Source organism: Acanthochromis polyacanthus, chromosome 7, assembly GCF_021347895.1.
Source record: "Acanthochromis polyacanthus isolate Apoly-LR-REF ecotype Palm Island chromosome 7, KAUST_Apoly_ChrSc, whole genome shotgun sequence".
NCBI classification, from domain to species: domain Eukaryota; kingdom Metazoa; phylum Chordata; class Actinopteri; family Pomacentridae; genus Acanthochromis; species Acanthochromis polyacanthus.
This window is the reverse complement of record NC_067119.1, coordinates 39932375-39946170: the sequence shown is the minus strand read 5'-3', so window position 1 is coordinate 39946170 and position 13796 is coordinate 39932375. Positions and strand designations below refer to the sequence as shown.

The following is a 13796-nucleotide window of genomic DNA, read 5'->3' as shown; positions in this document are numbered from 1 at the left end:
AACTGTTTGTTTCCACGGACGTGAGTTCAAGTGGGACTTTGTAGTTGCCTCTGTGACTGTTCCGATAATCGGTGCTGATTTTTTGTGTGCCCATGGTTTGTTAATTGATGTTGCTAACCGCAGGCTTATCGACGCTGTAACTTTTTCCACTGTTCCATGTGAGGCAGGGGGAGGGGGGCCGCGGATGCACGCGAGTTTTTCGGTGTCTGGAGATATTTTTCAGTGTCTCCTAGCCGAATTTCCGTCTTTGACCACTCCTGCCTTTTCCTCCACGGTCGCTAAACATGGTGTGGAACATTTTATCCCCACTAGTGGTCCGCCGGTTTTTGCGCGCGCACGGCGTCTTGACGCGGGAAAACTAGCTTGCGCTGAGGAGGAGTTTGCAACCATGGAGAGGCTGGGGATTGTGAGACGCTCTAACAGCCCCTGGGCATCGCCCCTCCACATGGTGCCTAAAGTAGACGGCTCTTGGCGTCCGTGCGGTGACTTCCGCCGTTTGAACAATGTGACAACACCAGACCGTTACCCTATTCCTCACATACAGGATTTCTCTGTTCGGTTGTCCGGTGCCTCTGTTTTCTCTAAGGTGGACCTGGTGCGCGGTTATCATCAGGTCCCGGTATGCGCGGAGGATGTGCCAAAGACAGCGGTGATCACCCCGTTCGGGCTTTTCGAGTTCCTCCGTATGCCTTTTGGCCTTAAAGGTGCAGCGCAGACTTTTCAAAGGTTGATGGACTCGGTGTTGCGTGGCTTAGAGTTTGTGTTCGTCTATCTGGACGACATTTTGGTGGCCAGCTCATCCCTAGAGGAGCACCACACACACCTCAAAGAGGTTTTCCAACGCTTGGATGCCCACGGCCTGATTGTCAACCCAACCAAATGCCAGTTTGGGTTGCCCGTGATCGATTTTTTGGGTCATCGCATTTCGGCAGGTGGTGCTGTTCCGTTGCCGGCTAAGGTTCAGGCTGTGGCGGATTTCCCCCGCCCCGTGGTGGTCAAGTCCCTACAGGAGTTTTTGGGCATGGTGAACTTCTACAATAGGTTCATTCCCCGTGCCGCCCATCTCCTGCAGCCACTTTATGATGCCTTGCATTCCAAGAAAGCTGCTGACGCTGTCATCTGGACTCCGGACCGGATTGTTGCTTTTGAGGGGGCTAAGTCTGCTTTAGCTAATGCAGCTCTCCTAGCTCATCCTGACCCTAATGCTCCGATCGCCCTCACGACTGATGCTTCTGATTTAGCGGTGGGGGCTGTTGTGGAGCAACGGGTAGCAGGTGCGTGGCAGCCTCTCGCATTTTTTAGCCGCAAGTTACGGGACTGCGAACGTAAATACAGTGTTTTGGACCGTGAGTTGTTGGCCCTGTTTTTGGCTACTCGGCATTTTCACTTTCTGCTGGAGGGTCGCTCTTTTACGGCTTATGTGGACCATAAGCCGCTGACGTTTGCCATGGCTAAAGTGACGGAACCCTGGTCGGCACGTCAGCAGCGTCACCTAGCGGCCATTTCTGAGTTCACTACTGACATACGTCATGTCGCGGGGAAGTCCAATTCGGTTGTGGACTGTCTTTCACGCGTGCTTGTTTGCCCTGTGCTCCTCGGGACGGATTTTTCAGCTATGGCCGCCGAACAGCCCGGGGATCCGGACATCCTTGCTCTTCGCTCCGTCGGTTCAGGCCTTAAGCTTGAGGAGGTTGTGATGCAGGAAGGGGGTCCTACGCTCCTGTGTGATGTTTCCACAGGGCGGCCTCGACCTGTGGTTCCGGCAGGTTGGCGGCGGCGCGTTTTTGACTCCGTTCATTCGCTTTCGCATCCAGGTGTGTGCATCGGTTAAGCTGGTCGGTTCTCGTTTCGTGTGGCCTGGGTTTCGTAAAGACGTTAAGGGGTGGGCGGCATCTTGTGCTGCGTGCCAGCGTGCCAAGGTGCACCGGCATACCAAAGCCCCTCTTGAACCTTTTCCGATTCCTGCCAGGCGTTTTGACCATGTGCACGTGGATCTAGTTGGGCCCCTGCCGCCTTCCAAGGGTTTTACTTACCTGCTCACAATGGTGGATCGTACCACCAGGTGGCCTGAGGTGGTTCCCCTGTCATCCACTGCATCCACCGATGTGGTTGGTGCCTTCCTCTCTGCTTGGGTGGCCCGTTTTGGTGTACCATCAGACGTTACTTCTGACAGGGGCCCTCAGTTTATTTCAGAGCTCTGGTCAGGGATGGCGCGTTCCTTGGAGGTGCAGGTACACCGTACTACGGCTTACCACCCTCAATCTAATGGGTTGTGTGAACGTTTCCATCGTTCGCTCAAGGCAGCCCTGCGCGCTACGCTCGTGGGTGACAGTTGGGTGGATCGCTTACCGTGGGTCCTGCTCGGGTTGCGCGCCGCTCCCAAGGAGGATCTTGGCGCGTCCTCTGCGGAATTGGTGTTTTGCCAGCCGGTCCGTGTCCCGGGTGAGTTTTTGCTGGAGTCAGCCGCACCGTGTCTCCGTTCTGCGGTGGATCCCTTTTCGTCCGGCGGTTCTTTGGCCCCAGGCCCTATGCACCACTGTTTCCCTCGGATTTTTGTGCCTACGGCTCTCATGTCTGCCCGTTTTGTTTTTTTACGCCGCGATGCCCACCGCTCGCCCCTCCAGCCTCCTTACGATGGTCCCTTCCGCGTGCTTGAGCACGGGGCCAAGGGTTTTGTTTTGGACGTGGGCGGGCGCAGTGAGCTAGTTTCTGTGGATCGACTTAAGCCTGCTTATGCTGTGGCAGGCGAGGCTGTGTTGCTGGGCCAGGTTCCTCATCGCGGCCGTCCTCCTTCCCGGCCTCCGGCTCTGTCTGATCGTACTGATTGTGTTCCTCATCCTGTAATGGACAATGTTGTTCCTGCCCACTGTTCTGACAAGCGCCTTGTTTTGCAGGTTCCTCCCACTGACTCGACGGTGGTCCGGCGCAGCCGCTATGGGAGGCCTCTTAGGCCCCCGTTGGGACGTTAATTTGCATGCCATGTTCCCTTCTGGGTGTTCGGGGGGGGGCTGTGTAGTGTACAGCTTAGAGAGGTTCTCTCACCCATTGGACTTGGTGGTTTAGGGGGCGTGCCTGAGACCCCATAGTTTTGTTGCTGACATTGTTTTCGCGGCATTCTGTGTGTGGCTCGAGAAGAATAAAGTTGACTCACCAGCAACTAGCTCGTGTCTCCCTCTTCTTCGCCACAATATGTGTTATTTAAAACTAAAAATGCTGGTTCAGGGCTGGTCATGTGTTGCATTAAGTGTAACGCTGGCATGTTGTTATTGTTACTTTTATTGTTGTTACTGTTTGTAACTGAAATTGTATGAGAGAAAAACCCACAATACGATCACGAGCCCTTTTGCTGCTGACGGTCTCCATGGTGGAGCGGAGCTGTGTTGTCTGTCCATTACCACATCGCACATGAATCTTATTCATGTCTTTTGCCAGGGTGATTAAATGCCATGAACCAAAGGAAGTCGTCGTGTCATTCCTCCTGTCCGCTGTGAACGTGCTGAAGTAAGGGGTTACACCTTTGCTTTATGTTCGTTTAGTGTGAATGTTGGTGAATAAACGCCAGGTTGGTCTGCATCTTATCTTGCCTCAAGCCTCCTGTTAGCCTAGCCACGCTAGACAACCCACGGCAACGAATTTAATTCTCTGCCAGGGTGGGTCTAGTTACCCTCCATAAGGCTCGAGGTTGGATGCTCCTAAAACTGTCCGGACGAATCACCATGAAGTGTAGAGTCAGAAGGCAGGTGTAACTCAGTGACGACAGAGGCGCGACGATTCTGACAGAAACAACTGGAAACAACTAGCCTAGCCGTGCGAGACAACCCACGGCAACGAATTTAATTCTCTGCCAGGGTCGACAACAAAAATGACAACAGTCGTTGAGCTCCATTAGCACTAGGGGTGTGCATTGGTCCTGCCCTCACGATTCAATTCGATTCGATTCGGCAAGGTCACGATTCGATTCGATTCTACGATGCATTGCGATGCATCTAAATTTTATATTACTGCAAACAACATGGTTCATTTTTGATCAGTCATGAGTAAATACAAGTAGTCAGATATATTTAACAACAAAATTTATTAATAAACTGGCTACTATTTCTGTATAATTACCACTTCTTCAGGCAGTTAAATCAGCTGCAAGCAGCAAAACATCAATTTGTAATAAAATGAATTATAAATTGTAAACAAAAAATAAAAGGTGTAGGCCTAGTCTACTACCATTTCCCACCCAAAACTTTTCTCCTTTAAGGAAAGGAAGCCTCTACAGAGGACCTAGGAACAATATTATTCTTCTCTGCAGTGTATTATTACTGTGAAACTTATTTTCAAGAAGTGTAAGTAAATTCTCTCTCTCAAAAAAAAGAAACAGAAAAACAGCAGCTGCTTAGTGCCTTTAAGACAAGGACAATATACCTGAGAATCAGTTACATCAGCTGCATACACCAAAATATCAATTTGTGCAAATAAAATTTGTATACCAAAAATAAAACGTGTAGGCCTAGCCTACTACTTTTTTTTTTTCTTTACAAACGTCTTAGTCTGGATTCACCATCAATCTGTTTCAGAGTGAGGAAATATACAGTTTGACCTAAGCCTACATAACTTCTCACTGTTCAGCATTTTGGAATTTCAAGGTTGCCGTGTAAGAACACAAGCTGATCAACATGCTCTGGGTCGAGAGTGCTTCTTTTTGCCGTGACAATATCTCCTGTGGTGGAGAACACTCTCTCTGCAGGCACGCTTGTCCCTGGGATGCTCAAGTATTTTTTTGCCAACCTTGAGAGGATAGGAAATGAGCCTGCATGGCGATGCCACCAGTCCAAGGGGTCCTCCTTGAGAGCCACAGATGAAGACTTACAGTACAAGTCCATTTCCTCCTCCGCCTTTGCATAGGGGGTCTTGACCTGTATTGCAGGTTCACGGTTGCCACTGAATGAATCTCCCAGCAAACGTTCAAGCAGTGATGCGGTGGTCCTCCTTTTCTTGGGAGCAGAGGGGCCTGCTGACACATCATCATCCACAGACAGCAACTCTTCCTGGGTCCCTGAACTTCCTGTTCCTCCAGGGGCTGATTCTGACCCACGTCCTCTTCTTCTGTCCTCCACCTCCTATTTTGGAAAAAAGAAATAAGAGCAAAAGAACAGCAGCAGTTAGCATTTTCTCATCCAATGCTTCAGCTCACATCACAACAAATTTTCTTCTTATTTTTCCTCAGTCTTAAATATTTTACTGACTATGTCGCTGTTTAACATAAAATTACATTATTATAATTGGTAGTTATTATATTATATACGTTTTACAAACAGAAATTATTAATTTAATTAATTTCAAATTAATTACCTCCAAGGATGCAGCCTCTGAAGTGACTGCTGCGTAGACATCCAGTCTCTCCTCCTCTGGCAGGAAAGGAAGCAACTTAAAGCGAGGATCCAGGGCAGAGGATCTAAGAAGAATCTTCTTCTCTGCATCAGTGCTGTACCTCTTAAGGAGATCTGTTCTGACGGCAGTCTTCACATCACGGATCACTGGTGGGTCTCCAATAGTGTCTGCCATGCGCTGGAGGATTTGGGCGTGAAGTGGGGCAATGAGGCTGACTGTTGGATTGCGTGCCTGTTCCATCAACTGAGTGGCCTCTTTCATTGGTTTCAAGATCTTCACTGCTTCCTCTGCATTAGCCAGATCTGTTCTGCTGAGAGTGACAATGTCATCCTCATCCACATCCAAGGCAGGTGACAGCAGGGTGGCATGCACTGCAGCTTGTAGTTGCAAGAACCTCTCGATCATGTCATGTGCACTGTTCCACCTTGTGCTGACATCAGTTATCAGTTTGAGTGGAGTTTTCAGTTTGAGAACAACTTTCTGGTTTTCTTCAAATAGGTGCAGAGCCTTTGTGCTGCGATGGAAGTATGCTGAGATACGTCGGACTCTTCCCAGAAGCCTGGCTACCGTTGGTAGTTTAAGCGCCCGCTGTGCAGCGAGGTTCAACGTATGGGCAAAGCACTTGACATGGGGGAACTTTCCAATTTCAGCAGCACATAACATATTGGCGGCATTGTCCGTCACCAGCACAACACCTTTCCCTGCTAGCTGCCATTCTTCCACAGCATCCAACAATAGCTTCGCCATATGAGCTCCAGTGTGGCTCTCATAGACTGATCTCGTCTGCAGCACATATCCTACAATCTGCCAATCTTCACTAATACAATGTGCAGTTATAGTTACATAGGACTCTGTCGCGACAGAAGTCCAGGCATCACTTGTAATGGCTACATGACTAGCTTTGCTCAATGATTCCATTACCTTTGCTTTGGTTTCTTTGTACAGTGTGGGAACTACAGTATCAGTGAACGTAGCTCTTGTCGGCAGAGTGTACCGGGGCTCCAGCGTTTTAATCATATGGCGAAACCCTTTACATTCTACGACTGAATAGGGTCGTAGATCTTTCGCTATGAAACACCCCACTGCTCGCGTGATCCTCTTTGCTCTCTCTGATGTGGGAGACAACACTGACGTGAGCGACTCGTATATTTTTAGCTGGGATGGCTCAACTGTTTTTGCTTTTGAATTCAACTCGGGATGCCAACGATCAACGTGGTTCTTATAGTTCGTTGTATTACCGACATGTTTAATTTTAGCGTGGCATGTTTTACACACCGCGTGAGTCTTGTCCAGTTTCCCATCAACTTCGTAGAATCCGAAATGTTGCCAGATGTCCGCTTTAAAAGTTTGGGGTGCGTCTTTTAGCACCCGGTTTTCTACCAACTCCTCCTGAGCCATCTCTCGTGCTGGTGTTGTGTTGCTATTTTTAGCACTGCTGCGGGACGCGGCTGCTTGTAGCTGTAGCACAACGTACTGCGCATGTCATTGTAACGTTGCTCTGGAAATGCCCCCAGAAGTAACTGAAAGTTTACAACTTTATTAACATGGAAGGGCAGAAAATAAACAATGACACAGATAATCGATTATGTGACATTGCCGCATCGATGCCGCATTGGGTAAGCCCCGCTTCGCGATGCATCGTCGAATCGATTATCATTGGCGGGCCTAATTAGCACCGACTCTGAATAATCTTTCTGTTAACATGTCTGTAATATACTTGAGCTTCACCCATTGACTGTATAAATAAGGCTTCACCGAACTACCGCATCCTCTGATTTCAGGCGCTCTAGGAGCCTATTCGTTGTGCTGATTGGCCCGCCTCCCTCCCTGTCGAGCGTGCCTAGACCCTTGCGTCTTCAGAGCATGGGTCTAGTGCAGCTAGGCTAGCCCCCTATTTTATCAAACCACAAAACGATCATCCAAGCAATCAACAATAAATGCAATAAATGGTCATTGAGGTGACTGGATCCACTTCTACTCCTCACTTTCATCCGCAGGTGTCAAAACTAAATCCAACTCAGCCATCAGTAGTAGTCAAGCAGCAGACTAAAAGGGGTTTGCTGAAGTTGTTACTGCAGTTGGACTGAAATTAGTCTCATTAGTGGAGCAGATAACTAAAAAATCCTTTAAATGGTGACACAAGCATGAAATTTTGCACAGATACCCTCCTGGATATACTCTTTCAGATTAGGGTCCTGGCCACGTGAAAATTCAAGATGGCTACCTTTTTTCAAGATGGCCGCCATCAGTATCTGGCAATCTCACACCGAGACCATATATCTGTTGAAATAAACATGCCTTTTCCATTTAAATTCACTTTAAATCATGGGATTGTGATCATGAACTGTTTCCCACAATCTACCATGTCATGCAAGATTTAAACAAAGAAGACCTCCAAGTCCAACCTAAACTATCGGAGCTAGGAGAGCCCAGTTCTGCCTGCTCCGTATCCAGCCACAGACCAGCAGTGGCACTGGGCACAGCCCAGTTATCATGGGGCCACCAAACTAGGCGAACCTGGCTGCAGCCCCAGAGAAAATAAAGAAGAGAAGAAAATGTTGTTCTATTATGCGCAAGCCAAAGATATCCAACAACAAAAAAAATTAATTGCATTGAACTTTTTTTTCCAGCTTCAAAGAGTGCCAAGTGCTTCTTCTGTCCAGCAAAATCTTTGGAACAACATATTTATATTTACATACTCACTTTCTTCTGTACACCACCTGTGGCTCCTCTCATGACACTCGCACCATCATAGGCCTGGGAGATGAGCTTGCTCTTCTGGTCATCAGGGAGAATGAGGCTCAGCCTCTCCAAAATAGTGCTGAGGCAATGGACTCAGCTGTGGCAGATTGCAGAGGTATAAACTCAAAAAATCTCTCCTGCACTTCATTCATTTTGTCGATGTAGCGGATCACAAGAACAAGCTGACACTGGGTGGAGATGTCCATTGTTTCATCAGCCTGGATAGATATGAAGTCTGCACACTGAACTTCCTCAATAATGGACTCTCTCAAAACTGCCAGCATGCAGTAAAGGAGTTCATTCTGCACTGTTTTGGATGTCCCTTTAAACACAGTGTCAGTCTGAAGGTGCTCATGGACAGCTGCATCTAGTGATGCTACAAAATCCACCAGCCCTCTGAAAACACCTGGATTTTCGGAGCTTTCACTCTCATCATGGTCTCTCAGGGCGAGCTCAAAGGCACCACAGAACTTAATGCAGTCTATTATTTTAGACAGCACATGCCTATTTTTGTCGACCTCCTCGTTATGTTTACGGATGCCTATCCTGTAGCCATCATCAAGCTGCGCTGCTATGTTAGCTCTCCCAAACATGCCCAGACGCATAGCATTTTCCATGTGGCTCCTAGCTTGCTCATGCCTTCTTACTTCCTCGGAAAAATGCTTTAAATCCGCCATACCTGTCTGAATCCAGGCTTGATCAGTTCCCTTCATTTGAAAAAGCAGGCAAGTGAAGCAAAATAAAGCACCTGCCTCACTGCATCCTGTCAACCAAGATGTCTTCTCATACCAGGCCCGTGAAAAAGACCGCGTATATCTCCTCCCTCCGTCCTCCGACTGTTGTCTAAATTAAGACGTCCGGCCGGTCAGGTCCGAGCTCCTTCACTCTCAGTTTCTCCTGCAGTGTAAATAAAGGCAAGCGGATGAACAAACCGCTCGCTCTCTGCTGCCACCCCATGGCCGGTGGTGTGTAAAGCGATCAGAGGGAGACCGCGGGGCGCTGCCAGCCTGCGCCCAGCGGTCTCCTATCTCTTGTATTGAAGAGGAACGAACTGCGCATGTCAAGGTTATAACGAGAGTCAATGGGGAAAGATTAGTACCAATGACGTACAGTGCCTGTCATAAGTATTCACCCCCTTTGATGTTTTACCCTTTTATTGCTTTCATAAATCAATCATGGTCAATAAAATTTAGCTTTTTTAACCAAAAAAATGTATTGGAAAAAACTCTTTAATGTCAAAGTGAAAACAGATTTCTATAAAATAATGTTAAAGAAAGAAAATTATATAAATGAAAATAATTGTTTGCATAATTATTCACCCCCTTCAAGTCAGTATTTAGTAGATGCACCTTTGGCTGCAATCACAGCGGTGAGTCTGTGTGGATAGGTCTCAGTCAGTCTTGCACATCTGCCCACTGCAATTTTACTCCATTCTTCTTTGCAAAACTGCTCAAGCTCTGTCAGGTTGCGCGGGTATCGGGCATGAACAGCCCTTTTCAAGTCCAGCCACAAATTCTCTATAGGATTGAGGTCTGGGCTTTGACTCGGCCACTCCAGAACATTTGTCTGGTTCTTTCTTAACCATTCCTGTGTAGCTTTTCCAGTATGTATTGGATCATTGTCTTGCTGGAAAATAAATCTTCTCCCAAGACGTAGTTCTCTTGCAGACTGAAAAAGATTGTCCCCCAGGATTTCAGTGTATTTTGCAGCATTCATTCTGCCCTCTATCTTTACAAGCCTTCCAGGTCCAGTTGCTGAGAAACATCCCCACAGCATGATGCTGCCACCACCATGCTTCACAGTGGGGATGGTGTGTTTTTGGTGATGTGCAGTGTTTGGTTTCTGCCAAACATGACGTTTTGTCTGATGGCCAAAAAGCTCAATTTTGGTCTCATCAGACCAAAGAATCTTCTTCCATTTGACCATGGAGTCTTCCATGTGCTTTTTGGCAAACTCTAGTCGAGATCTAATATGACTTTTCTTCAACAGTGGCTTTCTCATTGCCACTCTCCCATAAAGCTTTGACCGGTGAAGAACCCGGGCAGCAGTTGCTACATGCACAGTCTCTCCCATCTCAGCAGCTGAAGCTTGTAACTCCTTCAGAGTACTTGTAGGGGTCTTGGTGGCTTCTCTCACTAGTCTCCTACTTGCACGGTCACTCAGTTTACGAGGGTGGCCTGATCTAGGCAGATTCACACAAGTGCCATATTCCTTCCATTTCTTAATAATTGATTTCACTGAACTCCGGGGGATGTTCAGTGCCTTGGAAATGTTTTTGTAACCATCCCCTGAATTGTACTGCTCAATAACCCTTTTCCTGAGTTGCTTAGAGTGTTCTTCTGTCTTCATGGTGTAATGGTAGCCAGGAATACTGATCAACCACTCTCTGGACCCTTCAGACAGCTGTTTTACAACTCAGTCACTTGAAACACACCCACACCACTCAGATGATCTTCATTTCACTAATTGTGAGACTATTGACAACAATTTGATGGACCTCTATTGAATTAGACCATGAAATTAAAAAGGGGGTTAATAATTATGCAATTATTTTTATTTATATAATTTTCTTTCATTAACATTACTTTATAGAAATCTGTTTTTACCCTGACATTAAAGAATTTTTTCCAATAAATTTTTGTGTTAAGAGAGCCAAATTTTATTGACCATGATTGATTTATGAAAGCAATAAAAGGGTAAAACATCAAAGGGGGTGAATACTTATGATAGGCACTGTATATATATACGTCATTGATTAGTACACTCCGGGCCGGATATGACGTTTCTAATCTGACTTTTTATTACAAATTATACATTTTAATAACTCTCTACAGGCTCTATTATCCATTTTGCTTGCTAAAAACATAGGATATACATGTAAATGTAATTTTAAAAACGTTTTATTAAAGGAAGGGCTGTGACACTACATGATGTGACACAGAGGGGGCGGCGCCCTAGCGCACTCTATTGACATTACACTTTTTTGCTTTTCAGTACTTTAAATTGGGATACAAGTATTAGTAGTCATTCCAATGGTAGCATTATGTATGTTTTGTTCTTTCTGAAATGCTAGTTGTTAAAGGTGACTACCTTCAAAAAGTGGAATGACATGCTGACACCCATTTGCAATGCATACATGTAATTATAACATACACATACAAATTACATGTACTAACTTCAATTCAGGGAGCTCTGTAGTAGTTCATGGTTGATTAATTTAAAAATAACAACAATAATGTTGAATTTTACAGTATCAGTGCAGTGGGATTAAACATGTTAAATTTAATTGTACAATGTCATGTTACAAGCAAAAGATAAGATAAGACAGACTTTATTCATCTCACAAAGGAGAAATTTAGTGTTACAGGGCTCTTAGAAACAAAAAACAAAGGAGTGCAAAAGTCACGAAAGTGCAAGAACAAGAATAAATATTGCACATAATAACAACTACACAGTAGTGTTATACAGTCTGATGGCAGTGGGGATGAAGGACCTGCGGTAGCGCTCCTTCCTGCACTGAGGGTGTCTGAGTCTCGTGCTAAAGGAGCTGCTCAGCTCCACTACCCTCCGGTGCAGTGGGTGGGAGCTGTTGTCCATGATGGATGAGAGCTTGGTCAACATCCTCCTCTCACCCACGTCCATCAGAGTCCAGTGGGCAGCCCAGGACAGAGCTGGCCCTCTTGGTCAGCTTGTTCAGTCTCTTCATGTCCCGCTCTGTGCTGCCCGGGGCCCAGCAGACGACAGCGTAGAGGAAAGCAGAGGCTACCACAGTGTCGTAGAAAGTCCTTAGTAGAGGTCTGCACACTCCGAAGGACCTCAGCCTCCTCAGAAGGTGGAGGCGACTCTGGCCCTTCTTGTACAGAGCATCAGTGTTGTGGGACCAGTCCAGTTTATTGTTGAGGTGAACACCCAGGTACTTGAAACTGTCCACTGTTTCAATGTCCTGCCCCTGGATGTTCACTGGTGGATGTGGGAGTGTCCTTCTCCTGAAGTCGACCACCATCTCCTTTGTCTTACTGGTGTTGAGGCACAGGTGGTTGCGCTCACACCAGTCCACAAAGTCCATGATGACCGACCGATACTCCAGCTCGTTCCCCTCAGACACACGGCCCACAATGGCGGAGTCATCGGAGAACTGCTGGAGATGGCAGCTGTCCGTGTTGTAGGTGAAGTCCGAGGTGTAGATGGTGAAGAGGAAGGGCGAGAGGACGGTGCCCTGGGGCGCCCCCGTGCTGCAGACTACCACCTCTGACTCGCAGCCGCACGTACTGTGGACGGTCAGTGAGGTAGTCAGTGGTCCAGGCAGCAAGATGTCCGTCAACTCCCGCATCCACCAGCTTCCCCCGAAGCAGCGCCGGCCTGATGGTGTTGAAGGCGCTGGAGAAGTCAAAGAACATGACTCTCACAGCGCTGCCGGCGCTCTCCAGGTGAGTGAGCGCTCGCTGCAGCAGGTAGATGACAGCGTCTTCTACCCCATGTTGGGCCTGTAGGCAAACTGCAGCGGGTCCAGGTCGGAGCTCACCACTGAGCGGAGGTAGTGGAGGAGGAGCCTCTCCATGGTCTTCATGAGGTGGGAGGTGAGGGCGACAGGTCTGTAGTGGGCCAGTTCCTTGGCGTGAGCTGTTTTAGGGACTGGGACCACGCAGGAGGTTTTCCACAGGACGGGGACCCACTCCAGGCTGAGGCTCAGGTTGTAGAGGTGGCAGAGGACCTCACAGAGCTGGTCCGCGCAGGTCCTCAGCAGCCTGGGACTGATGCCGTCTGGTCCTGCAGATTTCCTCTGCTTCAGTCGCCTCAGCTCTCTCCTCACCTGGTCCGGTGTGAAGGAGAGGGGGGAGTGAGGTGGGCTGCAGGGGGTGGGAGTAGTTCGTGTGGGTGAGTTGGGGGCCGGTGAAGGTGTCGCAGGAAGGGGAGAGTCTGCTGGGCTGGGGATGTGTGAAGAGGGGGGAGCAGGAAGGGGGGCAGAGGGGGTGGGGGGAGAGTCAAATCTGTTAAAGTAACAGTTCAGCTCGTCCGCCCTGCGCTGGTCTCCATCAGCTAGAAGAACCTATACCTAAGTTATAACTTAGGTATACCTAAGTTTTACCATTACTCTTTTTGAAGGTAGTCACCTTAAACAACTAACATTTCAAAAAGAACAAAACATGCATAATACTACCATTGGAATGACTACTAATACTTGTATCCCAATTTAAAGTAGTGAAAAGCAAAGAACGATTTTGACATTACCCATGCCATTTTGAGTAAGAATATCTCAGTAACTACAAATATAACCCTGCTGCTTTTTTGTACAGTGATAGAAGACAGATGGAACTGTCTTGCAGAAAAAATTGGGGTCTCTGGTACCTGTCCCACACTGAGATTTTTGCCACCAAAAATAGCCAATTAAAAATCTCGTCCAACTTTGGGAGCTCATATTTTCCAAACTGAGGTACCTAGAAAGCTCCAGTTTGCTAAGTTATCACACAAGTTTGTGTAGAATGGAACCCAGGGGTGTTAGAACACTTCTGTGCAGTATTTCTAGTACTTTTAAGGTCCCAAACACCACTCGTGAGTAGGTATCTCTTAATTTTTTAGCATTTTTAGCAAGCTCCCATGGCCTGCAGAGTGTAGGGAAACACCTGAGGATGTTTGTGGGGCACTAGCTACATGCAGAGGCCTTGTTTACCAACTCA

The 13796-nt window shown here is 47.5% G+C and overlaps 2 protein-coding genes across 2 annotated transcripts; one reads left to right on the top strand and one right to left on the bottom strand.

Annotated features, from left to right (window-relative positions):
* The first annotated feature begins 1626 nt into the window (after positions 1–1626).
* LOC127534686 (uncharacterized) lies at positions 1627–3221 on the top strand. The gene has a single exon (XM_051950553.1). The coding sequence runs from the start codon at positions 1728–1730 to the stop codon at positions 2967–2969; it is 1242 nt and encodes a 413-aa protein (XP_051806513.1). The 5' UTR covers positions 1627–1727; the 3' UTR covers positions 2970–3221.
* A 1329-nt stretch (positions 3222–4550) lies between these two features.
* On the bottom strand, positions 4551–6804 carry LOC127534681 (E3 SUMO-protein ligase ZBED1-like). The gene is made up of 2 exons (XM_051950531.1): positions 5341–6804; positions 4551–5108 (listed from the first exon to the last, which is right to left on the bottom strand). The coding sequence occupies exons 1-2, from the start codon at positions 6775–6777 to the stop codon at positions 4614–4616; spliced, it is 1932 nt and encodes a 643-aa protein (XP_051806491.1). The 5' UTR covers positions 6778–6804; the 3' UTR covers positions 4551–4613.
* Between the last annotated feature and the right edge of the window lie 6992 nt (positions 6805–13796).